The sequence below is a fragment of the Hyperoodon ampullatus genome (genome assembly GCF_949752795.1).
Source record: "Hyperoodon ampullatus genome assembly, chromosome: 6".
Taxonomy (NCBI): domain Eukaryota; kingdom Metazoa; phylum Chordata; class Mammalia; order Artiodactyla; family Ziphiidae; genus Hyperoodon; species Hyperoodon ampullatus.
This window is the reverse complement of record NC_136919.1, coordinates 120997819-121025043: the sequence shown is the minus strand read 5'-3', so window position 1 is coordinate 121025043 and position 27225 is coordinate 120997819. Positions and strand designations below refer to the sequence as shown.

Here is a 27225-nt window from a genome sequence, read left to right as displayed (position 1 = left end):
GTCCCACAGCCTCCGCACCAACTGGCCTGGAATGGTCAGGACTTGATCAATTACTTCTGTATTCTTTGCCTCCACTTCCAACTCACGACCAACCACAGAAAGCCACATATGTTCCCCAAACCAATCACGTAAGACAGCCCACTTCGAGTTAGTCTGCTTCCAGCATCCCCTTGCCAACCTCCTCCCATCAGAGCACAACGATGAGTTCATTTTTTTTTTTTTTTTTTTTTGACGATAAAGTTTTCCCACTCCCTGCCTGCCTCTGAGTTTCTGCCACACGCAAGTGATGGGGGCTGATGCCCTTGCTATAGCAAGCTCTGAATAAAGGGCCTCACTTGCTTATTCTTATTTTGGTGGTCTTTATTTCCAGAAACCTCAGTACTTCAATGATGTTCAGTGGTCACTCTCATCCTGAACTTTCTGTATGCTAATTATCCCTTGCCTGACTCTTCACCTCACCTTGAACCCCTCAAGGTCAGGGACCGTGTCTGAACAGGGCACCTGGCACAGTACTTGCCACTTAAGAAGTCTCCATTACTTCTTATTAAAGATCAGGGCTTGAAATAGGGACTGTACTGGAACTTTTAGAACACAGACGGCAGTCACTTATCCAACCCCCCGCCCCCCAACAAAAAGCACTTTACAATAACCTACTAAAATGCTTCTAACACTCTGTTGTAACAAGCCTGCCTCCTCCTACTACTACAGAAGTTTTCTTGTCTTGTTTATCACTGTATTTCCAGAACTAGCATTTAGGAGGCATTTAAAAAATATTTATTAGATGGCTAAGGCCACTGAAACCTCACACAAAATTGCGAGTTTTTTACGTCAGTTATCATGAAACTCCAGCTCATAAGCAACTCTTTACCCTGGAATCTGAGTCCAAATGCCTCACCTCTCTCTCTTCTAAGTGAAACCGGGACTCGCTGACTCTGTACCCCATCCCTCAACTGCCTTTCCTTACGTCCAACAGGAACGCAGGCCACAGGAGTCATTCCCCTGTTCACCTCGCCAGCCTGTAGGTTCTGTACCACCATCCTCTTCTCTTAGCCCTCATTCAGTCCACCTCTGCTATCCCTGCCTTTCCCCTTTGCAGAACTAACTTGAGACTTTCCACCGAGAGCCTCCTGCCAGGATGAATGCTAACCTCGCAGAGGGCTGCAGTAGCTGTGCTTTCTGCTGGCAGTCCACGTTTCCGCTTCCCCGCGGAACCCAGGCTATGCAGCTCCGATGCAGAACTCATGGTGCGGCCACCAGCCTTTACAACTCAACTGCTAGGTGCTACCATTTTCCCCCAATACAGACTGAAGTCAGAGAAATGATGTCAGCTCCCAAGAGGACAGAGAAGACTGAGGATTATTCTTCCATGTCTTGCTCTGTAATCTTTTGTATGGCTTGAATCTTTTGATGTATTTTTTAAAATAATTTTAAACAACTTAATAAAATAAGGACTCTCCTTTGCCCTCTTGGACTTCTACCGTTCATACCCTGATGACCTTCAACTGTGGGTTCATCCAGCATCCCTCTTTGTTTTTGACCCTAAGCTACGGGAGACTGCTGTACAAAGTTGGGAAATGGAGTGACTACTCTGGTCTCTAGCGTGGCTCTATAACCTTCCCTTGAGCCCTAAGCGGCTCTAACTTCCCCGTAGCTGTTACAAACCTCCCCACTCCTACTCTGTGCCAGCTGGTTTTCTCTGGGTCTACTTTTCTTTCCCCACCGGAGCCCAGGCATCTCTAAGTGCTGGCGCTGGTGTCTCCCTCCCTCCTGGTTTTCCCCTCACCTGATCACACACAAATCCTCACATCACATCCATCCTTTCTTCACTCTCCCTCCCTGACCCCCTTTCTCATTTCTTTCAAGGACAACCTTTTTTTAAAAAAAATATTTATTGGGCTTCCCTGGTGGCGCAGTGGTTGAGAGTCCGCCTGCCGATGCAGGGGACACAGGTTCGTGCCCCGGTCCGGGAGGATCCCACATGCTGCGGAGAGGCTGGGCCCGTGAGCCATGGCCGCTGAGCCTGTGCGTCCAGACCCTGTGCTCCGCAACGGGAGAGGCCACAGCAGTGAGAGGCCCGCGTACCGCAAAAAAAAAAAAAAAAAAAAAAAAAATTTATTTATTTGGCTGTGCCAGGTCTTAGTTGCAGCACGCTGGATCTTTTTTTTTGTTGTTGTTGCAGCATGTGGGCTCTTAGCTGCAGCATGCATGTGGGATCTAGTTCCCTGACCAGGGATTGAACCTGGGCCCCCTGCATTGGGAGCTCGTCGTTTTAACCACTGGACCACCAGCGAAGTCCCTCAAGGACAACCTTCTTGAAGAGCGGAGCACACTCACTGCCCCCTGGGCTCCCACCCAGTCCTCAGCCCCTGCAGACCACCTGCCACTCTGCACAAGTGGCTCTTGGAGGTCATGACCTCAAATTCGACCAAATTGAGGTCATGACCTCAAATTCGACCAACCGTCAAACTCGAAGGCCTCTTCTCCGACGTGTGCACCACTGGCTGCCCCCGAAGTTCCTTCCTCCTGTTTTATCTGATCTTCCATTGGCTTGTCTCCTCTTGCCCCTTGAACAAAAGACCTTCTAAAGGTTTCCCTGTGATCTCCATCCTTCTCATGCCGCACGATCGCCTTGTTAACCTTCTCGAACCGACCCTCAGCTCTGAGGAAAGCTCCCAAATCCATACCTGCAAGCCTGCACTTGCGGGTAGCCAGACCCATTTCCTGGCTGTGTTGTCCCCCCACTTAGGTGCAGGTGCCTCAAGCTCAGCACACAGGGTCTGTCTCCGCACAGAACCTGCTCAGCTCCCGTGACTCTCTGTCTCAATGGCGAGGTGGGGGCAGCCTCCTCCAGCTCTCAGCCCCCTCCCTCCCTCCCTCGTTTTCACATCCAGCCAGCTGACGCGTAGGAGCCCATCCCCATGGTGACCCTGCCATCTCGTCTTCTTTCCACACCCACGGCTGTTTCTAGTCCTGTCGCCGCTTTTCTCAGCAACTGCAACAGCATTTCCCCTTTTCTACCAATCGCAGTGGGTGTCCACCCGCACGCAGGCTGTGATGCCTGTCCAGCCCACCCCCCTCTTGTACTCCAGACTCTGACAGATGCTGACTTACGGGAAATGGCCTATCTGGGTACCATCTTGGCCCTGAGCTAATGCCTGCCATAAGGTGGCTTTCCCCGCTGTGGACAACTCCCAGTGACTTAAGACAGACAAGTATAAGGGTGCATGTTCACCCTTCTCCCTGCCCTGTGCCTTTTAAATGGATCCACCCGACCAACCCAACAAGTCCTAAATGGCACCTTCACAGAGAGCTCAGTTATGTACAGTGAAAGAAGCTTTACTGCCAAATAAAGATGAGAACACAAAGTAACAAAGAGCTTTATTTTCATGTCCTGGTTTCTTCTAGGTTTTGCTAACAACCTGGATTCCTGCACTGTTGAGCATGTCAGCTGTCACAAACACACCACCTTGGGGAGGAAACAAGTCGCTTTTTCCTAAAGCCCATGGACAAACTGGGAAGGTGGCCAGCTCCCTGGTCCCCCTGTTTCCCCTCCTTCTCCTGGCATCTCCGTCCCATGGGAAGGGTCCAGGCAGGAGGCTGAATCCGAGCAACACTCTCCTGTTACTCCCTCCTCATCCCTGGATCCTTTTGGGGAACCAAGAAGGATAATTCCCTTCTCCTGGTTCTCAAATGGAGGGTCTTAACACCAGCCAATGTTTCAGAACCAAAACCAAACCAAACCAAACACCTGCAAAGCAATGCTGGCACAGCTCTCTTCCACTGGCTCTCGTTTTCGTTGCCCCACTGTCATTCCGGGAGGTTTCCCCTTAACTGCCATCACGATTTGCCTCATCTGTCAACAGTGGTGGAATTAGATAGGAAGAATGAACCAAAACTAGAAAAGAACAAAATCGGACCCTGTGGAAACTGCCTCAGCCTGAACTCCGGTGAGATGAACACCAACAGCGCTGGCATCCCGACCCCACCCCCGCAATTCCTGTTCCCAGTCCCAAACCCTGCCCACAACCCCTTTGGCGACACTCAGGCATCACGGTCCCTCAAGGGCAAGGCTCTGTGTAGAAGGGGCCCGAGCGCCCGAGGAGGGCTCCGCCTGCTCTGGCTCGTCCGGAGACAACCTGGGCTGGCACTGGGGGCACCACCACGTGAGCCTCTGGAAGCCCCCCGGAGGCCCCAGTGCCTCCCTCACAACCTGGTGCCCAGCAGGGCACCACTCCTTCTGGTAGATCTGCGTGTGCTGCTGTGCGCCCTGGAACTTGCCCCGCAGCCAGCCTGCACTGAAGGCCACCACATGGTCCACCAGGGCCTCGAGGCGCGGAAGACCCAGGAGTGAGCCGGGAGAAAGCGGGTGGATCCCAGCTCTGAACAGGGCCTCGTTCTTAATGATGTTCCCTGGAAGAAGGCAGGGAGGGGACATGGGAAGGAAAAAGGACACATCCGTAAGGAAAGCTGGCCACAAAGTTAACAAAACAGAGCGCAGCTGATACGACGGCAGCGGGGAGCATCTCAGGAAGATCCAGCGCGGCCGAGAAGCTCCCGGGCAAGTCACGCACTGAATCGGCCGGTCCGTCTGCGAAGTATTTGCTAACACTTACCCTTTGGGTTGTTGTGAAGACGAAATGACATGAAGCTCACGCGTTGGCCCATGTTACAGCAAAGAGATTAACAAAAGGGGCTCCGGACCCTGTGAATCCCGGCCCAACCAGATCCCGGCTACCTGACCCTGGTGAATTCCCTGCCTTCTTGAGGCTTCCGTTTCCTGGTCTGTAAAGCGGGGGTAGGTTCCCCGGTTTTCGTGGGCAGTAAATGAGAATTCTCACACACACATACAAATGCTGAGCACTGTGCTGGTATGTAGAGAGGAATCAATAAATACTAGCTGTTATTATTATTTAAAGTGTCAAGCATGACTCCTGAGATATAGAAAGTGTGTAGGAGGTATTATTATATTATTTTCCTACTCCTGCCTCATTTGCTGTGAAGTCAACCTCGACCTCTCCTTCCAGAATCAGTAAGTTTCTTCAAAATGTCCCAACAGTGCACTTTCTTTAACCTCTCCTAGGCATTTATCACAGTCTGTCTCTAGCTCCAGGGGGCTGAGTCCATGCTTGCTGGGTCACTAAACAACACTCTCCTTCAGGAGAGAAGGTGGGCTCGGTGGAGGCCAGGCGTCCGGCACGTGTGGAGCAGACGGACGGGGGAAAAGGCTGCTCTTTCCAAGAGCTTCACGGTCACACAAAATTTCTCTCTAAAATTCGCCAGCAGACTACCTGCTTCATATCTCAGCTGTGCCCTTAGAGCAATGTGTCTTTTGCTTTCGTTTCTTCATCTGAATGAAGGGAAAACTAGTAAGTGGCCATCCTGAGGAAGAGCAATAAGGATGAACCCACGTACCTGGCACAGTGGAGTCACCTGAAAAATGTCGGCTGTTCTGATTATCGTTTGTAACAACAGCCAGTTACACAGCATTTCTCTTGCTAATTTACCCCAAAGGCCGCTCCTGGAAGCCTGTGCTCCTCTGGGGAGCAGGGTCTGCGTTTGTCCTACTATTACTTCAATTAAAAAATAAATGAGGGCTTCCCTGGTGGCGCAGTGGTTGAGAGTCCACCTGCCGATGCAGGGGACGCGGGTTCGTGCCCCGGTCCGGGAGGATCCCACATGCCACGGAGCGGCTGGGCCCGTGAGCCATGGCCACGGAGCCTGTGCGTCCGGAGCCTGTGCTCCGCAACGGGAGAGGCCACAACAGTGAGAGGCCCGTGTACCGCAAAAAAACAAACAAACAAACAACAAAATAATAAATTTAAAAAAAAAAAGGATGGAGGGGACGTGATCCCTGCCCTCTAGAAGGTCACGCTCCAATGTGGCTATCAGGCCGACTACGACTGATAATATAATTAGGGTAGGAGAGAAGTTAGAAATGGCCTGGTCTACTCCCTCATCTTAAAAACGAGGGAAGTGGAGCTAAGGAGCCCAGGTGATCATCCAGCATCACTGACACCAGCGGTGGGTGCCAGTTTCCTGCCTCCTGGACGAGGGACTTTTTCATTAGGTCGGTCAGCAGGACCACCCTCTGCCCTCAGCCATACCTAAGCCTGAGAAGTATCTCTGGTCCAACAGCGTATAGCAGACGGGCTGCTCCCGGCCCAGAGCTTCCAGGGCCTGTCCTCGATGGAACTTTTCTGACAAGATGTCAGAGGTGGGTCTGACCACTGGGGAAGAGGAGCTCCACACCATCTGACAGTTATAGAAGGCCAAGAAGCCGCCCCCGCCGAAGTGCAGGACCAGCCTGGGAAGAGAGGAGAGGTCACAGAGCACAGGGCTATGACAGCAGCATCAGGTCGCACGTGCACACACAGCACCCACTCCGCTCAGGATAATCTGGGGAAGCTAAGGTCCCAGAGGAGAAAAGGGATGGCTCTGCCTGAGTTGTTAAACTCTCACGGCCAAATGGAGGAATTAAAAGAAAATGGATACTCTCTCCTTTTCTCTGATAATAACAATACGTGTTGGCAGAAGACAACTTGGGACGCACAGAAAAGTCTCAAGTTCGGGAGGTGTGGCTATGGCACAAAGCAGGGCTTCATAAGGAAGGAGGGCAGAGAAACTGACGCTAAGCAGGCACCTGTCCCAGTCCCGGGCAAGATCTCCCAAGAGAGACACATACACACACCGCCCCCCACCCCAGGGACACAGGAGAAACCTCACGAACCCTGAGAAGCAATAACGGGTTACTGTGTGAGGGGAGAGACTCGGGCTGCAGCTGGACTCCAAGACTCACGTATCTGACCTGGGTGGTATCTTATGTGAAAGTAAAGGGACAACTTGAGAGGAACAGGACTCAGGAAAACACCTACGCATAGTACCTGAGATGATTACTCAAGGAAAAGTACATCCCAATGGAAATTAAATCAGCAAGTATCTCAAGATGAGGGTGGTTAAGAATCCGCCTGCCAACGCAGGGGACACAGGTCCGAGCCCTGGTCCGGGAAGATCCCACATGCCGCGGAGCAACTAAGCCCATGCGCCACAACTACTGAGCCTGCGCTCTAGAGCCCGTGAGCCATGACAAGAGAAGCCACCACAATGAGAAGCCCGCGCATCGCAACAAAGAGTAGTAGCCCCCGCTCGCTGCAGCTAGAGAAAGCCCGCACACAGTAACAAAGACCCAATGCAGCCAAAAATAAAATCAATTTTAAAAAAAAAGGAAGAAAAGAAATGTGATAAATCCAACAGAAAAAAAGAAAACAAGGGACAATAAAACTACAAATGAAAGAAAATCCAAATAGTACAATTACCCCATTTCAAAACAAGGAGTTTGTGTCTGAGATTAAAGAGATACAAAAGCCTGCTATTTACTGTTTATAACAAGCATACCTAAAATAAGTGAAAAAACAGACCTACAACTAAGTGGAAAAAAGACCAGGGGGTGAGCCAACCAAACGTGGAGTGGCACTGTTAACATCAAGAGAAGCAGAATTAGGGCTAAAGGCAGAGAGAGGGTCCAGGATTGTTTAATAATGAAGCTGCAAAGAACCTTTGAGAGTCAGGGACCCTGATACCTGGGACCAAGGGCAGCAAAACACAGAAACAAAAATGAAAGACAAGGAGAAGCTCTATAAAACCACAACTAGCCTGGGGGACTTCAATGATCCTCTTCCCAACTTCTGTATATTAAACAAAAAAAATAAGCAAAAACAGAGAAAAGCTGAGCTATCAAAACAATAACCTGTTCTTACCACTTACAGAATGTTTTTCTTTTTTTGTTTGTTTGGTTTTTGTCAGAATGTTTTACTTTTAATGAATATTCTATCTTCATTTATGTACACAAAATGTAAGCAAAGATCAATTATGTGTTTGGCTGCAAATCTTGAAGCCAAAAGTAGAAAATTTACAGGCTGCCACCCTGATCGTAACCCAATAAAAAAAATTAAAACAAAAAACCCCCCAAAAAGATGACCCCAAACACTCAAAGATTTGAAAAATTAGGAAATACTCTTCCATATGGATAGTATACAAAACTATTATGATTTATCTGAAAGATCAACGAAGTAAATAAAACTCAGGCAAGGGCTTCCCTGGTGGCGCAGTGGTTGAGAGTCCGCCTGCCGATGCAGGGGACACGGGTTCGTGCCCCGGTCCGGGAAGATCCCACATGCCACAGAGCGGCTGGGCCCGTGAGCCATGGACGCTGAGCCTGCGCGTCCGGGGCCTGTGCTCCGCAATGGGAGAGCCCACAACAGTGAGAGGCCTGCGTACCAAAAAAAAAAAAAAAAAAAAAAAAAAACTCAGGCAAGCCTAATAAAGAAAAAAAGGGGGCAGGGCAGGCAAAGCAAAATATGCAACATGGAAGGAGTTATAACTTGACAGGAAGAGATTCAAAAATAAGTGAATGACATGAGTTCCCTGTGTGGCAATAAATTTGAAGGCCTGCGGGACCCGCCTTGTTAGTGGAAGAGCGTTCCAATCGCCGCGGCTGGTGACTGAATCCGGATTCAGCCCACGAGCCCAGCTTCGGGCCATAAGAGGTTTCCTGGGGGTTTCGGGGAAAGCTCTCCTTGCTCATTTGAACTTTAGAAATGAGCCTCCCTCTCTTCTCTTCCTCTTTTCTTGTGTGGATATAAGGCCTGGAACTGCAGGAGTCTCCTGCTGCTGGTCTAAGGACAAAACCAACATGTGGCAAAGTGCAAAGTCAGGAGAATCACAAGAATGTGAAGCCAAAGGCTTGGACCTGAGTCAACGCCGAAGCCCGCACTCCCTCTGAACTTCTAATATGGTTGACCCCTGAACAACTCGGGGGTTGGGACACTGACCCTCTGAAGAGTTGAAAATCCACGCACGTAACTTACAGCCGGCCTCTGTATCCACAGTTCCGTATCCACGGTTCCGTATCCACGGATTCAACCAACCTCAGAGTGAGTCATGTAGCAATGTAATATTACTAGTGAAAAAATCCCCGTGTAAGTGGCCCCGTGCGGTTCAAACCTGTGTTGTTCAAGGGTCAACTGTCTGTGAGTCAAATAAATCTCCTCACCATTCAAGCCAGTCTGAGTTGTTTTTTTTTTTTCTTCTCTCTCTCTCTTTTTTTTTGGCCTCACCATGCGGCTTGCAGGATCTTAGTTCCCAGACCCGGGATCAAACCCAGGCCCTCGGCAGTGGAAGCGCCGAGTCCTAACCATTGGACTGCCAGGGAACTCCCTATCTGAGTTATTTTTATAGTTCCAAGCATCTTACTGGCCTTACATCATACCATAAACAAAGACTGTAGTTCTGGACATGAAAAAATATATCATTATGAAACTAGAAAAGTTATTTTGATTGGAGGTAGAAGGAGACTTCTTTAGCAAGAGGATAAAACTTAAGAGCTATCAAGGAAAATACTGACCACTCACTACATACAAACTAAAAATCCTGAATGCCTAAAGGCACAAACACCATCAAAGGACACAGACAGGCTGGAAACACTAGCACCACACATCACAGAGGTTAACGCACAAGATCCGAAAGCCCCTACAAATTGATAAAAAGTACACAAAAAACTCAGTGCTACCATAAGAACGTTCATTCTCTTTGACCAGCAATGATTCCTCTGGGAATCTACACTAAGCAAAGAATCCTGAACATGGACAGAGTTTTCTGCATTGATATTCTCCTCAACATTAACAGACTGAAAACTGGGGCAATTCTATCCCTACATTCAGAGAGCACTAGTCAAGCCATGAAATGCTGTTCAGAGGCCTCCGAGCCTCAAGGGCTGTGTCTGTTGGGAAAGTACTCCCCGCTCTCTAAGCTGCCAGGTGGTCCCTCCCCATCCCTCTCTGGGTGCAGACCACAGTCGACCTGCCACCTCAGTGGGCAGAGAAGCGGGTTCTCTCTCCTAGGCGGCGGGCTGCTGGAGACCACCCAGCGTGCCTGCAGAGCCCAGCCCAGGCCCACACAGCGGAGCCCTGGCGAACCCCACAGACCCCGCACAGCTGCCGACAGTCACAGCCCACGGCCTGCTCAACCATGCCTTACCTTGGGATAGGGTCCCTCCAGTCACCCCTCTTGTTTGCTTTCTTCGCTCTGGAGAACTCGTTCACCCAAACGCTGCCAAACATACCAAAGCTGACCTGCAGCCACCTCTCAGCACCTCCTGCAGGGTTGTCTCCCCACAAACACTGCAGACTATCATCTCCACTGGGGACAGCATCGTCTCCTCCTGGGGACCCGGAGGATTGGTCAGAGACTTCCTGGTGGTGCCCGGCCTCTTCCTTCCACTCTTTTTGTAGAGGCTCTGACAGTGAGTTGTTGCCAGGGGACACGATTTCTTCATCTGGATCAAATCTAAGGAATAATTTCTTTCCATGGACCTAGAAAAAGATGAACACGATCTAAGCCCCTGCTATAGACTTATTTGTGTCCTCCCAAAATTCATGTGTTGAAATCAACCCCCAGTGTGATGGTGTCTGGAGGTGGGGCCTCCAGGAGGTGATGAGGTCATGAGGGTGGAGCCCTCATGAATGGGATTAGTGCCCTTATAAAAGAGACTTCAGAGGGCTCCCGCAACCCTTCTTCCACATGAGGACACAGCAAAAAGATGGCTGTCTACAAACCAGGAAGTGGGTCCTCACCAGACACTGAATCTGCTGGCACCTTGACCTTGGACTTTCCATGCTCCAGACTGTGAGAAATAAATTTCTGTTGTTTATAAGCCACGTGGCGTGAGGTATTCTGTTACTGCAGTCAAAACAGACTGAGTCTTACCCAGAAAGGGGAAGACTGGAAGAGGTGTATACAGACATTTATCCTAATGCAAATGTCTCCCCTCTTGCCTCTTCCATGAAACTTTCCCAACTTGAGTATCTGGGACTTGCCTTTTGCTTTTTGCTCCAGTCGTGTGGGCACTTAGTACATGGTTTTCAAAGTGATTAGAAGCAAGTGGAAGAATCAGATCAGCAATGAAATAGATGCACGCTAGATGCAGGACCACCCTAGAATACCTGAGGGGAAATGCTCCCAATTTTTTTCATGAATTAGCTAATAAGTAAATACTAATTGTCATTCCTGTATTCAATTCATAATACTTTTTCTCTGTTAGAAATCATCAGCATACATACACATACACACCATACACAAATTGACAGCAGCTAAAGACAACCCACTGTAAAATTCTGTAGCCCTCACCACCCCACTGAAATTGGATTTGATAGAAGGAATGGCCACAAGAGACCTCACAATAAAAAATGACAATCCATATGATTTCAGTAGACAAAAATGAAAACGGAAAATGTGTGTAAAAGAATGTTCCACCTGCTGAGTATTCTATTTTCATATTGCTAGTCCTGGCAGGTAATGTGTATATGGCCCGATTCCAGGATAAGCCTGTTCTGCAAGACCCGAAATTCAAGCAGTCTTTCCAAGAATTAAAACCAAAACGTCTGGCATTAATAGTGGAAATGCCTGTGATAATTTGACCACCAAAGGTACATACTTAAAGATCACAGTTCTGATGAGATCTCCAATTTGTCAATTAGTATAAAAATTAACAACTGGAGCAGTCTTTTTTTTTTTTTTTTTTTTTTTTTTTTTTTTTGCTGTACGCGGGCCTCTCACTGTTGTGGCTTCTCCCGTTGCAGAGCACATGCTCCGGACGCGCAGGCCCAGCGGCCATGGCTCACGGGCCCAGCCGCTCCACGGCCTGTGGGATCTTCCCGGACCGGGGCATGAACACGTGTCGCCTGAATCGGCAGGCAGACTCTCAACCACTGCGCCACCAGGGAAGCCCTGGAGCAGTCTTTTGAAGCCCTCTCCCCAAAAGAGGGCATTATCTTTCTAAATAATTCCAGAATAACTTAACTGCAAATCTGAGCACAGTTGTTTGCTGCCACACATCAGAAATGGTTTAACTGAGCTTACATAAAAACCTGAGCAAGGAATTAAGCAGGCATAAGAGAATTTGCTCCAGACAACACTTTCTCGATGCAACTTCACCCATGTTGGAATAAGGCTGATGAAAATATTTGTCAGGTGACCCTCAAGGTCAAAATATTTACCAGGTCAAAAGGCCTAGGTCAGGAGACCCTTGCACCCTTCCCAACAATGGCAATTTCCGCCGTCCCTCTTTTAAATTCCTCTGACACTATGGATAGTTCAGTTCTAATTGCTAACTGGGTTTATACAACGTGCCAGACAGTGTGCTAGGTGCTGAGGGTCACACAGATGAGTGAGTCTCTGCTCCTTCCCTCAGGGAATTCAGGATTTAAAAGGAAGGAAGTTCTGACACAGGTTTTAACAGGGATGAACCTACGAAACATTATGCTCAGTGAAAGAAGCCAGTCACACACGGCATGATTCCAAGTATGTGAACTGCCCCCCAAAAAGGCAAATCTGTAGGACAGAAAATAGAGTAAAATGGTCGCTTAGGGCTGGGGGTGGAGGGTTGGGGTGAAAGGGAAAGGACTCATGGGCACAAGGCTTCTTTTGGGGGTGATGAAATGTTCTGAAGTTGATTATGGTGATGGTTACACAGCTCTGTGTCAAGAAGCTGAACTGTACACTTGAAATGGGTGAACTGGATGTGATGTGAATTACACCTCAATAAAGCTGTAAATATTTTTTAATTGGAGGACTGACATGAAGTCTAAGTATGCAGTGGGATTTGATCTCCAGATGTCCCACCCACCCAGACTAGGATGGGACAGAAACATTAACAGGCGGAAAGGACTCAATATTTACCTCCCACCCCTAATGCTTTCTTAGGCAGCTCTGGAGTGTGTGCTCTGCGAAATGAGAGGTTAAAACAAAAGAGAAGATGATATGGGACCAAGTGTGGAGAGACTGCTGGCTGCCTCCCAATATCCCTCTCTCCCCTCTTCCCAGCAAATCTACTGATTTACAGGAACGTCAACATACTCAGCTAAAAACCTACGTCTCCCAGCCTCCCTTACGGATGGGGAAGCCAGTGAGATTGTGCAGGAATGGTCAAATGTGGTTTCCAGGAAATCTCTTTAAAATGGACGAACCAGTCTCCAGCTCTCTCCTGCCTTTTCTTCCTGCCTGGAATGTGGATGTAATGGCTGGAATCCCAGCTGCCGTGTTATCATCATCATCATGAGGATGAGGGCTACATCCCAGGGAGAGAAGAGCAGGAGCTTGGGCCCCAGTGATCTCATGTCACTTCTACACCACCCTGGACTGCCTCCTCTGGACTTCCCATTATGGGAAGGGGGAAAAAAAACCTCCTGACTTGTATAAGCCACTCTTCTGAGTCTGTTATGAGCAATTATACGTAATTCCTGAAACTGGAGAGCTTATAAGGAAGGACAGTGAAGGGCCATGCCAGATACACAGCTGGCACAGAGTGGAGCCAATTTTCCTCTGCCTCACGAGCTCACCCTGCTCATTCCACCTCCATTTTTGAATCTGTAACTGATTCTCAAACCTGAAATGCCCTTTCTTCTCCTTTTGACCCACTTAAGTCCTCCATCCTTCAAGGTCCATCTCAGGTCCCGTCTCCATCATGAAGGCTTTTTCTCCAGGCCACAGGACCTCTTCTATGTCGAGGCCCTCAGCTGGGCCTTAATCACACGCTCCCTTCCTCCATTCATTGTTACCTAACAGCTTCCCATTTAGGGACACAGGTCTAAACCTCCAAATTCAACTCTCAGATCCTGAGAATAGGACCCACGGACAGAGGCACAGAAAGGGAGCCCACTGATGGGGACCCACATGCCGGGCAGCTCCCCAAGGCCACCTCCCTTAGGCTTCTGGGCTCCCAACACTGACCCCTGCCTTGGTTTACTGGGACACCAGTGCCTAGATCCATCTCAAGGCTCCCTTGCCTCACATTCTTCTGTCTACTCAGCTATTGAGTAAATATTTTCTGCAAGCCAGCTCTGTGAAAGCAGGTGCTAAGATCCCGGCCACTGGGACCCAGAGACAAAGGGACATTAATCCTGTCCTGCAAACTCTGCAGGACAGTCTGGACAAAGAGTCCAGGTGCTCTCACGGGAACAGCACAAACCTGGAGGTCAGGGGGCCTGTGCTCCAGTCTCTGTCCCTTGCTAGCTACATCGGCTTGGGCTAACCACTCCCCCTCCCTGAACCCCACCTCCAAATGCAGAAAACACACATAAAGGTGTAGCAGACCTCTTCCAGACCTCTTCCAGTTCTAAACAAGAATGGTTTTATAGCCTGTGTGTGTGCGTGTGTGTGTATGTACGAGAGAGAGAGAGAGAGAGAGAGAGAGAGAGAGAGAGAGAAGGGCAAGGTGGAAGACAGAAAACTAGTATTTACTGAGCACCTATTATGTGCCAGGCATAAAGTCTGCTCAATTCAACAATTTTAACTGGTAGGTGTTTATCCCCATTTTACAACTCTAGCAGACACTAGAGCTAAGAGGTTATGTAACTTGCTTAGGAACACACAGCTAAGAAGCAGCAGAAATCCTTGGTTTTTCTACCGCCAGTTACCAAATGCCTAAGTGCCGGGCACTCAGTTAGGTGCCAAGAATACAATATTGCTGAGGTCACAGCCCCTGCCCTGTTTACTTGTCTCCTCCACTCAACAGGCAGGACAAATTCAGCAGTGGGCATCCAACAGGAGGTATAGGGTGCCCGGGAAGCACAGCAGAGTCTCTTCTCCAACTCAGAGCAGGCAGGGCAGGCTTCTCAGAGGATGTGACGGCAAAGCTGAATCCAGAAGGAGACCAGGAATTACCATGGTAACATGAAAGGACAGGAATGGGGGTGGAGCTGGGAGAAAAAGGAAGACCTGCCCGCACAGGGGAGCAGCACGTCGACCATGAAGGACTGTGAGAGGAGCTGTAGATAGTTCAAAATGATGGGAGAGAGATCTGGGGCAGGGAGAACTGCAGGCCAGAGAGGGAGGCATGAGTCAGACCACAAAGAGCTCTGCGAGCCCCTTAGGGCAGGGGTCCCCAACCCCCGGTACCGGGCCGGGCCGCACAGCAGGAGGGGAGCGGCGGGCGGAAGAGCGAGCGAAGCTTCATCTGCCGCTCCCCATCGCTCACGTTACCACCTGAAGCATCCCCCCACACTGCCCCCGCCATCCGTGGAAAAACTGTCTTCCACGAAACCGGTTCCTGGTGCCAAAAAGGTTGGGGACCGCTGCCTTAGGGAATTCTGACTCATGCTCAGGGCAAAGATGAGTCAGGCTGCAACCCAGATCAGAAGGCTATGCTCCTTCCTCACCTCCTTGCTGGCTCCATAGAATTAAACACGGTTTCCAAACAAAGGTGCACATCAGAGTCTGCCGGAGTCATCACAACCGCTCCAGACGCTGAATGTGAATACCCAGCTCGTGCACATGTATTTCTTATAGTTCCGCAGGCCACTGTGCTGCTCACCCGAGGCTGAGAAATGTCAGAAGCGGAGCTGCGTGGAGCCCCAGCGTGGTCGCCTCAGGCTCCAGGAAGTGACAGCACGGCAAGTCTTGAGACACATTTAGGGGCGGTACAGGGTGTGCTGATGGAGTCGGCCGCTGGGGGGAGCTGTGGAACGAGCCCGTCAGAAGACGATGAACTCACCTGGGTGTCCTGCAGCCACAGGGACTGGAAGCCGGCAGGGTTCAGCTTCTTACTGCTGCCCGCTGTCTTGACCACCTGCTGCCCCACGAAGGGGGAGACCAGATGGTGAAACTTCCTCACAGACGGCCCCTCCGGCATCCCTGCAGGCAGAAATGTGGACAAGAGGCCACTGACTCAGCTGGTTTCTCTAGCATTTCTGATGGGGGCCAAGCTCCACGCAGCCGTTTTTTGGGGGTTTTTTTTGCCATCAACTTTAAGAGCATATACGGCCACAAAGGGAATGTGGCTGGGAAGGGGGGTTCGGATCAAAGAGAAAGCCCGGGCGGGAGCCCGCCCTGGTTACTTGTGTCCTGGACTGCGGTCCTAACTCATCTCCAGGCTTTCTCTGTCCTTCTTCTGCCTCCCCAAACCAAGCATTCCAGCCCACTGCTGCTGCTTTATCTCCCCTCTTTCAGTGGAGAGTTGGTCGAGGTAGAGAAGGCTGTAAGGGACACAGACACAGATGCAGATCCAGCCCTGCCAGGACCACCCTGCTAGTAGCAGCAGTGCGTATGTGACAACAATGCAGAGCTCAGAATCATGACAGGTGCAGACACAGGGTCATGTGAGGTCAGATCAGGGAGAGGGCACATCTGGCTTACCTAGAGACGCTTATCCCTGGTAACTGAGAAACAGCTGGGCTTCCATTTTAACCGTGATGTAGGGTGACCTGTGACCCCCACCTCTTCCTGCCCAAATCATCCAAGTTCACTGCGAGCTTGTGCGGGAGGCATTCACATGTTTGGGCCTGAGCGCTCGGTACCCCAGCTTCTAAGACACAGAAGGCATTCCCCCCACCCTTACCCTACCTCTCCACCTGTTTCCTCACCTGCACAAGACTGCAAGTTATGATGAAAACCCAAAAAACTAAGCAGTTTCCTGGCACAGTGGTAGCTACTGCATTTCAGTAATTTTAAGTAATATTTAAAAATCTCTGAAATGGCGGTGCCTCTTACAGTCCATGCTTTCTCAGAGTTTAATTAGCAGCGCGTTCCATAATAGGTATTTTTAATTTGATGGCGCTCTAGACTCACTAAAATGTAGTACAATTGCCCCTAATCAGACCTTCAAGTCACTCGAGAGGCTCTCCTGACAAAACTGCGGGGCTGCAGGAAGACCGGCCACAGTGCAGCTCTGCGCCCTGGTCTCTCCAACCGTGGAAGCTTCTGGAAAAGCTCCCCTCTGAAATGCCTCTGATGCTTAAAATCTTTCGACACAAGGGCATGTTTCTTTCTCGGGTTTATTTATGGAGATGGAAAGCTGGGCAGCGAGCTGCCTCTACCACAGCCTTAAAAGATCAGAAGCCGAAGGGACACAGGTCCCGAGGGGACACCCCGCGCACCCTCGTTAACCGCGCGAGGCTGGTAAGGGGCTGGCTAGCGGACCACACTGACAGAGGAGGGGGCGTCACCGCCGCCCCCGCCCCCGGGACAGTCTAAAATGGCTGCTTTGCCCAGCGCCTTCTCGGGGTGATGGGGAGGAGAAGCGGGCGCAGAGACGGGACTGACGGTCACTGCAGGAGCCTCGGTCGGGCGCGGGAGGGAAAATGTTAAAAAGTGGTAAATAGCCAAAAAAGAAAGAAAAATTCAACCCGGGCTGCGGGTTTCCATGAGGGATGCTTCTAAAAGGTTCGGTAACTGAGTTTTCACGCCGGTAACAAGGTGACGAGGGTAAAGCTGGGGAAAGCCCGCTATTTCCGATGGTGGGGGGGACCCGCTACCGCCGAGGACGCGCCGCTCCGCCCCCTCCCCACCCGCGCACGTCCCGCGACGCCGCAGCGGGACCCGCGGCGGGACTTACCGGCTCCCCGCCCGCAGACCCCAGACCCCAGCGCCTGCGAGGCCCGCAGACCGCCTCCGCGCGGGCCGTGGAACACCCGGCGCCCGGTGTGCGCCCGGGTTCCGCCCGGGGTGCGCGCGGGACTCTGTCGTAGGCGGGCGGGGGAGGCGTGAGGGGAGCAGGCCTCTGACTGGAGGTTGGGAGTGGGTAGAGCGAGGCTCCTCCCTCGGGGGGGCGGGGGTAGATCGGGGCTCCGCCCCCCGGTGAGCGTAGGAGGCGGGGCTCGCCCTGCGCGGGTGGGGTTCGGGATTTCGTTGTCCAAACAGGTGCGGGGCTCTGTCCTGGGAGGCGGGAGTGGGGTCTTGCCCTTGGGAGAGCGGGTGAGGGTGCGGAGCTCCTCCCCTAAGGAGGTCGCTGGAGGCTGGGCCAATGCCGAGTGTCGCGGCTAAAGGGTGGAGAGAGAGTGAGTCAGAGCAGACGGTGGGGAAGAAGCAACCGCCTTTGGAACGTTTATTATCTCACGAAGATAGAGAAAATTAAGTTGCTGAATAGGAGAAATTTAGGTGGTCAGGCAAAGGCAAGCCTTTGGGTTTGCTGGGCCTCCGAGCCCAGCGAGGTAATTGTGAAAAGGAAACAGGTTGTCAAGAAATCTCATGAAGTTTTTAAAGGGTGGGATTTTTTTTTCTTTTTTTACTTTATATAATTTGAATATTATTATTTGAATATTTACCATAAACAAATTTTGCTTTAAAGGTAATATTAAATTTTTCCAGACAATAAAAAAGATAAAATAGTAGACTATTTTAAAATAAGAATGTTCCATTGTTGTTAATTCTCCAAAGAGGATGGGGAGCCAGCACTTTCCAAGAAGTCAGCAGGGAAGTTTAGGGAAACTGTTCCGGATGGCAGGCACCAGGGACCATAGCTGAGAGGGCCCTGGGGAGGTCTTGGCCAGCACAGGGAGACAGGCCCAGTCCCTCCCCAGGTTGTGTCCTGCTGATCCAGCCGGAGCAGTATGGGTCGTCCTTCTATTGAACTAGCTAGGGCAGGAAGTGAGGAGAGGAAGGCTGGAAGGTCTGGGCTACTGAGGGTGCTCAGCACAGAGGAGCCCTGGAGGGAGGATGAGGTTTGAGGGGATGGTGTTTCCATCCCCCCCTGGGCCTTCTGGTCTCCCTCTTTCTGTACCTGGCCTCTTCTGGGAACAACATACCCACCACAGGATGCCACGTGCTGTAGGATCAAGCACACCCTAACAGTAGCTTCTGGAGCCCCTAACTCCCCATTCTGTAGACTCCGGCTGAGCTGGGAAGGAAGCCAGAGCTACAATCCTTGCCTCACCTCTTGGACTGAATGCCTGGTGCCTAAGAGGGCTCTTCTGAGGCCGAAGGGTTGTAGAGTTGAGCAACCACGTGGTTCACAGCTTACCTCTGTCATTTACAGTATAGCTGTTGTTTGCTGAGCACATGCACTGTTCTAAGCTCCTTACATATATTGCCTCAATAGTAGTTATGGGGAGGCAAGCAAGTCACAGTACCTCTGAATCTATTCAGCATGAAGTGGGATAGCTATTTCATGGTCTAATTATGGAAATATCACAAAGCAAGGTTCGTAGCAGGGCCCAAGATTTTGCCTTTCCCACAAGCTCCCGGACGCTGCTGCTGCTGGTGGTCCAGGGGCACAAGGTGGAGCAGCGAGGACTTCGGAGCACAGTGGTTGGCGGTTGGTGGGCACTTAGTAAATATTCTTTGAATGAATGGCTAAGTTAGATCTTAGATACGAAACTCATAAACTGTAAAGTGAGGTGCAAATGTATGCAATCACCATTCTAAGACAATAAAGCTGGGGAATCTGCCTGGAGAAGGGCAAGCTTCCAGAAGCGCAACTCTACAGAATAGCAGCGAAGAACACTGTTGCTGCATCAGACTACCTGAGTCCAAATCCCACCGCTCAGTGGGCAGAGCTGGGCAAGTAATTTAACCTTTCCATACCTTAGTTTCTTTGTCTGTAAAATGCAGTGAAATGCCTACCTCACTGGGTTATGGCGGGATTTACTGAGATGATTCACCTAAATCTCTTAGCACTGAGCCTGACATATAGCGATAGATCAATACGTTTTTAGTTATTATTAGTTGCGTCCTGGACGGGGACAGGGGGCAACCTCAAAGCCCACAGGAGCCTGGGCCTCAGCACTACGGGGGTCAGCACCCAGTTTTCTAAGGGCCATGGAGCCAATTTCTCCCTCTCCCTTTGTGCTGGTGACATCTTAAACAGGGTTAAAGTTACAATGCCCATGAAAATCGATTAAAGCAAGAAAGGATGTGATGGAGAAAAGCAGTAGGTGTGGTGAGAAATCAGACTGCCAATGAATGAGCTTGGGGTCCTGAACCACATGGAGGAGGTTTCATGTGTCTCTAGGAACCCCTGGGGAGCCTGGAGGGCTGAGAGTGAGGCTCCTGGGTCCATTCCAGTTGCCCCTCTTTTTTGGCCTGTGGATGGTGAGCCCTATTTTCCAGTGGTTCTAGGGCCTTCTTTCATCATGTCTAAATTGGAGAATTCGGAACCAAGGATTCTCCCCAACTTCTAGAAAGATGTTGAAAGACTTCATCTTGGAGTGGAACCCCAGGTTGTGCGGGGTTTTCAGCTTTTAGGTTTCCACTCTTTGGGAGAGGCAGGGGGGCGGTGTAAAAGCTCACATTCTGCAGTCAGGTTTGAATCCTGGTTCTGCATGTACTAGTTCTCTGGCCTAAGGGAGCTACTTAAAATCCATGGGCTGTATCTTCTTCGTGTGCAAAACGTGGTTGTGAGGATATAGGAAAGTTTTAATGGATGTATAAAGCTACTTACTAGCGCAGCTGATTTGCAGGAGTGCTGGGTAAGTGGCCGGTACTTTTTTTAGCACAATTTCCGGGGTGGTCTCAGATTGAATGTTTGAAAATCAGGCTGTTGCATTCTGGAGGCCACAGGAAGAGAACGCCGGCGCCCCCAAATGGTGAGCGCGTTAACTGCAAGGGAGGTATCTTTATGCCAGTCTCGGCCTCCTTAGTGAGGGTAGGTGCTCAGTAAGTGCCCCTCTTCCTCATGCCAGCTCTGTGGCCTTGGGCAAGTTCCCTCGACGATGGTGGGACAAGAGGGTTTGGACCCGATGATCTCTGAGACCCCTCATGATCTGTAAATGAGTCAGGCATGGCCTCCCAATCCAGGCATCCTTTTTCCTAGTGGGGTTATTTCCCTTCAATTCGACTTTCCCTGGTCAGCTGAGGAAGGAAACCTCAGCAATACTACCCCCAGTGCTTAGCAGCTCGTGTCCTGTAACCCCCCCTGTACTCCCACAGACCCCAGGCCCAAACCCTCCTGTAAGGAAGGGGCTACCAGGAATTCCTCAGCCCTGTCCCTGCGCAAACTGCTAGATTTTAGGCTGCAGGACCTCCAGGGGGGCCTGGAGCAGCTCCAGGGGCCTTGACAACTGCCCTGGGACTGTCCCACTGCTTTACTTCATAGCTAAATGGCAAGGTTTGCTCTGGGTCCCAAGTACCAGGACACCCTGGTCAGATGGAGCTGACCTGGTCAGTTTGACCAACACAGCCTTGCAGCCCTGGACTAAACTGGAGCGTGAGTGTAGGCGTTCTTAACCTGGGGAATATGGAGAAGTTTCCAGAGTTCATAGAACTCCTGAAATTGTGAGTGGTGTATGTGTACCACTCATATATGTGTACCTTTCTAGGAAAGTGGTCATGGATTTTGTTACATTTTCGGAGAGGTCTGAGACTCCAAAAATTTAAAAAAAAAAACAAACAAAAAAACACTGCCCCAAATTGTAGAAATGACTTTCTTCAAGCATTCTTGAAGCAGTGCCTCTCAAACCTCATCAACGTGGCTGGGTAGTGAGGGAAGACACCAAGGTCATTTGATGGGCGTAGGAAAACACACCACAACTACAGCATGGCATGCTGTCCCCATCAGTGTGACAGCGGTAAAAGACCTGAAAATGTTTCCCATCGATCTGCTTCCTCCACTGAAATCAGCTGTCAGAGCCTGCAGTCCTTTCTTCAATAGCTCTTCAAGATGGCAAATTTCTATACTTTGAAGGGGCGTTTAGAATCAGGACAGGTGACAAAAATTGGTCAAGTGGTGTAATTCTATTTGGGCCCCCCAAATTCTGTTTGTGGCTGAGAAGCAATAAGCTTGGTTCTCTTAGGCTGATCCAGGCAGGTCTGGAGAGCCTCTAAAGGGAGTTCCAACCTATGTTTTCACCGTGGTTGAAACAGTGGAATAAGTAGTTTCCAAGGCAGCTACTTTGAGAGGCAATGCTCATTTGGATGAATAGCTTCTGAAACATTTTTAAACCTCATTACTTGGGTCACAATAAAGGTACTATTTTCCCCTTGGAGAACATCCATCCAGAGTCCCCAGAGGGAGTACTTTCAAATCTTGGGGCCCTGAGATTTCATCCGTACCAACAAGAGTATGTAAGACTCAGAGAGATGAGCCACTTTGCTCAACTTGTGGTTTCAGAGCTGCTGGTCCAAAGTCCTGGATGCTGTATTGAATTCAGTGTGACCCCAGGGATGAATTTCTTCATGTCTTTTCCTGACCATCCTCCCTCACAGCATGACAGCACCAACCAGGCATGGGACTTGTGCTCCCTGCGTGATACCAGATATGGCAAGGATAATTTCGGATTATTTCTGCTCTCACAACTGCTTAGAGCTTAAAGGGAACTTAAAGATTCCCTCCTCCAAAACATTTGCAGATGAAGCTGCTGACGTGAAGAGCAGTTTGGTGAAATGTCCAGAGTCACACAGCTAAACACTGGCCAAACCTGGACTAGAATTCTGAAACCTCAGAATCCCGTGTCTGGCTCTTTCTGGTGGGCTCCTCCCTTACTTTTCTTTTCTTTCTTTCTTTTTTTTTTTTGGCCGTGCCACACAGCTTGTGGGATCTTAGCCCCCAGACCAGGGATTGAACCCGCGTCCTTGGCAGTGAAAGCGTGGAGTCCTAACCACTGGACCGCCAGGGAAGTCCCTCCCTTACTTTTCAAGGAAGCAAAAGCACGGGTGGAAATGGGTACAGAATCTGTTCCAGGAAGTGATTGTATGGTAGTGGTCCCCTCCGAGAGCCCCCGGGACCCAGAGATTCACCCAGTAGGACCCCATGAGCCATTTTCAAATAGTCAAAAAAGCCCCAAGGTAACCGTCTATCCGATAGCCATACCAAGAATTCAGAGCAAACTAAATCGAGCATCTCTGCCTAAGACGGGAATTCAATCAGCTTAGTGTTACGGACTATCTGGTAGTACTTGTTAGCAGAGATGAGCAGTTATGCTTTCTGTTCTTTTAAAAACTGAAGTGTAGGGCTTCCCTGGTGGCGCAGTGGTTGAGAGTCCACCTGCCGATGCAGGGGACACGGGTTCGTGCCCCGGTCCGGGAAGATCCCACATGCCACGGAGCGGCTGGGCCCGTGAGCCATGGCCGCTGAGCCTGCGCGTCCGGAGCCTGTGCTCCGCAACGGGAGAGGCCACAACAGTGAGAGGCCCGCGTACCGAAAAAAAAACCAAAAAAACTGAAGTGTAATTTATATGCAATTTGGGTTTTGAGCTATAAAAAGTGAGAAAAGCCCAAATAATTATGTAGACAAAATAATTTCAAAACATGGACACTATGGTAGGGGTTGGGTAAAGGGGGAACTCTGGCTGTGGTAAGGCTGGAAGCCACATTAAGGAAATCTGCAAGGATGTTAAGGGGTCGGGGGACAGGAAGACTTGTTGAAAGGGTTTCCAGCCCACACCACTACAGAGAAGTCTGGGGGATTCTCTGAATAAGTACAAAGCAATGAAGCACACTAGCTGGTATCACTCATTGCTCTGTTCAGCAGAGTCCTGGTCAAAGGTCTGTTTAGGATTCTGTTATTTCAGTCTTACCTCTTTTGTTTCCCAGCCCAGCCCCAAAGTCTTAAGGTAATCAAGAACCCTAGAAATAACAGATATTTTCAATTTTTTATTTTCATGAGTTCTAAAGGAAAAGGACAGAGGAGGAATGATAGAGCTAAATGTTTCACGTCTAATTACAACCCAATTCATCTGAGTAGATCTATCTTAAAGAAGCAGCAGCACAAGAGACTACAATATCTTCGTTGTAACAGGGATCTACTGTTAGTGTTCACTAGTATCGCTTACTAGTATTGAACTCCATCTGAATTAAGTCCTGCAATCAGATATTCACTGATTTGGAACTTCCAAACTGCCCAGTGATTTGAACTTCAAGTACATCTGGTTAAAAACCTATGCAGTCACATGTTTATTTCTCAGGTGAAGCGAGGCCACCACAGCTGTAGGACAGGAGGCAGTCACCGCAGAGCAGGGAGGGGATGGAGTGTGTGCGTGACGGGGTGTGGGGATCTCATTTATCACCCTTCACTCAAGAGAAGCTCCCTCTTTGGGTCTGTCTGAAAACCCCCTCGCACAGGGCCTACCACCGCTGCTAAGCTGGGGCCCAAGAGTACCACCCGGTACCTTGCAGGCTTTTCCTGGTTCCACTGTTCCTGTTAGCCCAGAGCACAGCTGGGCTATGTATGATCGCCTCTTTCTGTAAAACTAAACCCACAATCCCCCAAGCTTCAACCAGTGATCTAGTCACACACAGACCCAAAGAAAACTGGACTTTGAGAAACTAGGTCTGTTTTAATGCCATTCTTGCTTGGATTATTTAGTTCTCCTTGTTATTGAAGTCTTTTTGCAAACGTTACAGCTGCAGCTACCGGAGGGGAGATAAAGATCGCACAGGAGCCAGGGTGAAATAGAGCAGCAGTGCTCCCAGGAGGCTAAGGAACTGAACAGAAAGCAACAGTGTCCAGGGCAGGGAGCCCTCAGGAGCATGGATTCCACTTCCCAGGCTAAACCTGGAAGCTTTGAGGCTGGTCCTTGGTTCTGGGAAGATACATATCTGTGTTGTTAAGGATGGTGGCATGTTTGTGTTCCAGCTTCAAGCAAGGCAAGGATGCAATCTGAAGAGTAGTTTCCAATGTCAGAAAATGATTTAAAAAACTGAAAACCAGTCACCTCCACTCCAAAAGCAGCTTTCCAAATGGCTGTTTCTCATGCGCTAGTATCCAAGTCAGTAAGTTCTGTGGGCTCAGAAAGGGGGGCACATCAAATAAACTCCAGCCCAGCTCCATCTGAGGCATGTTCAGTGAATATAAACTTATTTTCACTACTGTCAACCCAAGCCAAACATAATCATGGCTAAATCTGCTACTCCTCACCCCCTAAAGGCATCCAAAAGTCAAATATTAAGGATTAATGCTCTTGACTGTTAAAATGATTTGACCTGTGCTTCAGAATTTTTGTCATAGTGAGAGGTGAGCCCGAAAGGGAATGTGAGGGATGTCTGAGCCCGAACACATGCCACTGGCTGCTGCACGCACCGTGTTAGGCCAGACATTTCTCGTTGCTGGCCCCCTACCCCCGCCTCCAGCCACTTCCCAAACATCTGGGAATTGTATCCTTTTGAGTATCTTGACTGGTAGCAACTTGATTTACTCTGAGGATGCATTGATTTGGGAAAGCAACCACGTCTGGTGAGCAAGGAGGCTGAATCAAGCTGGATTTTACCATCTGGAGTGAAGCATAAGTTATGACTATATAAGGAATGAGGTCAATCTTCTGGTATTGTGTGTGTGTGTGTGTGTGTGTGTGTGTGTGTGTATATATATATATCTCCTTCTGAAAACCATTCCTAAAGGGAAGTGGCAAAAATGTTTCAGCAAAGACTTCATCATCAGAAAACACATCCTCCCCAAGGCCAACATAAATCCTGGTAGGTTTTATTTTTGGTTTTGAATCTCTTTTATTCTTTGCTAGAGTTATCGGTTACTCATCCCTTTGGATGGTAGCTGTGTTTAATAGCTTTGGCTATTAGCCAATTAAAAGGCTTTTCTGATTTTACATAGAAGAATGGCTGTTACAGTTTTTTTTCCCCTTCCCTGCTCAAAAATAACCAGGGTGTTGTGAAAGGTCAAAGGCCGCCAGTTGCCCGCTGGGTTTGGCATAAGCCAGCTGAGAGGCAGGAAGCTGCTGCCAACAGTTCTCAGTGGGGGTGGATTTGCCCCTCTGGGTCCCCTTCCACAGGCCTTAGGGCCACTCCCCTCAACCCCGCCTCACTCTTAAGATGAAGCAATTAAGCAATTCTGTAGACTAAGAAAGTGAAGACAAAATGGACAAAGGAGAAATTTGCACCTTCTGTGCCACTGGTGTGGAGCACCACTGACCCCCTCCAGGGGCTTGTTTGGATCAAACCAGAAGGGAGAAGATGGCAGAGAACGTCTAGCGCACGTCTCAAACCAGGAGGGCTGGAGAGACCGCTGCCCTGCAGCTCGGCCTCATGCTCCAGCCGCTGGTGTACCCGAGGGGAGGTCTAAAAATGCCCCCTTCGTTGGGAGGCAACTTCTGGGCCACAGGAAATTTAGTTAAGGGCTGGTCCAACCCTCTCCTAGGAAACCAAGCCTAGAGGTTACCTGTCAAGGTCACGAGCTAGTCCTTGTCACTAGCCCCCGTCACACACAGAGGATGCCTCGGCCAAATGCCCAAAGGAATGAAGGGAGAAACGATTCAGACGCAGCCTGTGAGCGGATCAGCAAAGGGGCCTCAGTGGCTCAGGGCTGCCTTGCAAAGGGCAGCAGCGAACCTCCCAGGAAAGACCTCAGAGGGAGGAGGAGAAGGGAAAGAGGAATACAGATAAATTTATTAGTTAAATACTGATTTTACAGCCATTTCACCTTAAGACAACGTTAGCAGGTTTGTGGATTAAGGAAGGTATATGAAGGCGGCTTTCTTAGAAGAAAGCGATGTAAATGATTAAAACAGAACCTGGGTTTAAAGATACTCTCTGCTGCCGCCAGGAGGATTTGGGCTGGGGGCTGGGTGTTTGGAGTAGCACAGAGGAAGGCCAGTCAGCTACATTCTGTTGGCAGCCAGGACACGGAAGGAAGCGTCTTCGTGAGCCCAGGGCCAAGGGCAGAGACAGCAACGTGGAGAAGAGGCCGATTCCCAGCCCGCGAGAGTGGTAGGGCACCCCCCCACCCCCCCACCCCCCGGCCGCCCGCCCGATGTCTTCTCTCATCACTCGTCGTCTTTCTTCCATGAGCTGTGTAGTGTTGGTTTGAAATTATGTTGAGAAATCCCTAGCATTTGGCCTCCTGGGCAAAAGACTGCTGCTGGAGAAAGGACGTGGGTGCAGGAGCTGCGCCCACCGGATGCCCTCGGCCGCCAGTCCCGGCAGCAGACGCGACTCCGTGGAACCACGGCGCATGCGCAAATTCCAGGCTGACAACCCCGCCCCGCGCCGCGCGGCCCCAGGCCCGGCGATGGAGTCCACTAGACATGCTCTCCAGAAGGCTCTCCAGTCTTGGATGACTGCTAGTCAAACTTGCTTCAGCACCAGAACCGTTTTTGTTCTTACTCAGGACCCCCCTGAGCGTGATGGGGTGGAAGAAGGATCTGGGGACGTGTTCAGGCTGCGGGCAGAGCTGAATCACCGAGAGCAGTGGACGGGCACTTATTTTCACAGGCCTCGGGGACGGAGAGAAGGAGCGATTTTAGCCGCGGAAGGAGCTTGCGGGGAGGCGAAGTTGCCAGATTGCGAGTTTGCCGAAGCCTCTGCGGTGGGAGAAGCGGCCCCTCCTCCATCTCCCCGCGGAGCCTCGGGTAACACTGGCCCTACCCCGTGTTTCTGGAGTCAAGACTCAGAATGAGGGATGCAGGTGTGCCGAGCCGGAAGGGGAGTGTTGGGCGCCCAGGACCCGCCGAGGGGCCGAGGCGTCCAAACACGTGTCCATCAGATACCCTGATTCAGGCTGGAGCAGGGGCCCCG

General features: G+C 50.2%; 2 protein-coding genes across 2 annotated transcripts in view; both read right to left on the bottom strand.

Annotated features, from left to right (window-relative positions):
• Nucleotides 1-10171, bottom strand: part of FDFT1 (farnesyl-diphosphate farnesyltransferase 1) — a gene marked incomplete at its 5' end in the record, with an annotated part of 46280 nt that extends 36109 nt beyond the window's left edge. The window contains one exon of the mRNA XM_079705715.1: nucleotides 10033-10171. The remainder of the gene's footprint in view (nucleotides 1-10032) is intronic.
• NEIL2 (nei like DNA glycosylase 2) lies at nucleotides 4037-15682 on the bottom strand (the record flags this gene model as incomplete). The annotated part of the gene is made up of 4 exons (XM_079705716.1): nucleotides 4037-4410; nucleotides 6105-6304; nucleotides 10033-10367; nucleotides 15545-15682. 4 exons carry the CDS (start codon nucleotides 15680-15682, stop codon nucleotides 4049-4051), a joined length of 1035 nt encoding a protein of 344 aa, XP_079561842.1. The 3' UTR covers nucleotides 4037-4048.
• Between the last annotated feature and the right edge of the window lie 11543 nt (nucleotides 15683-27225).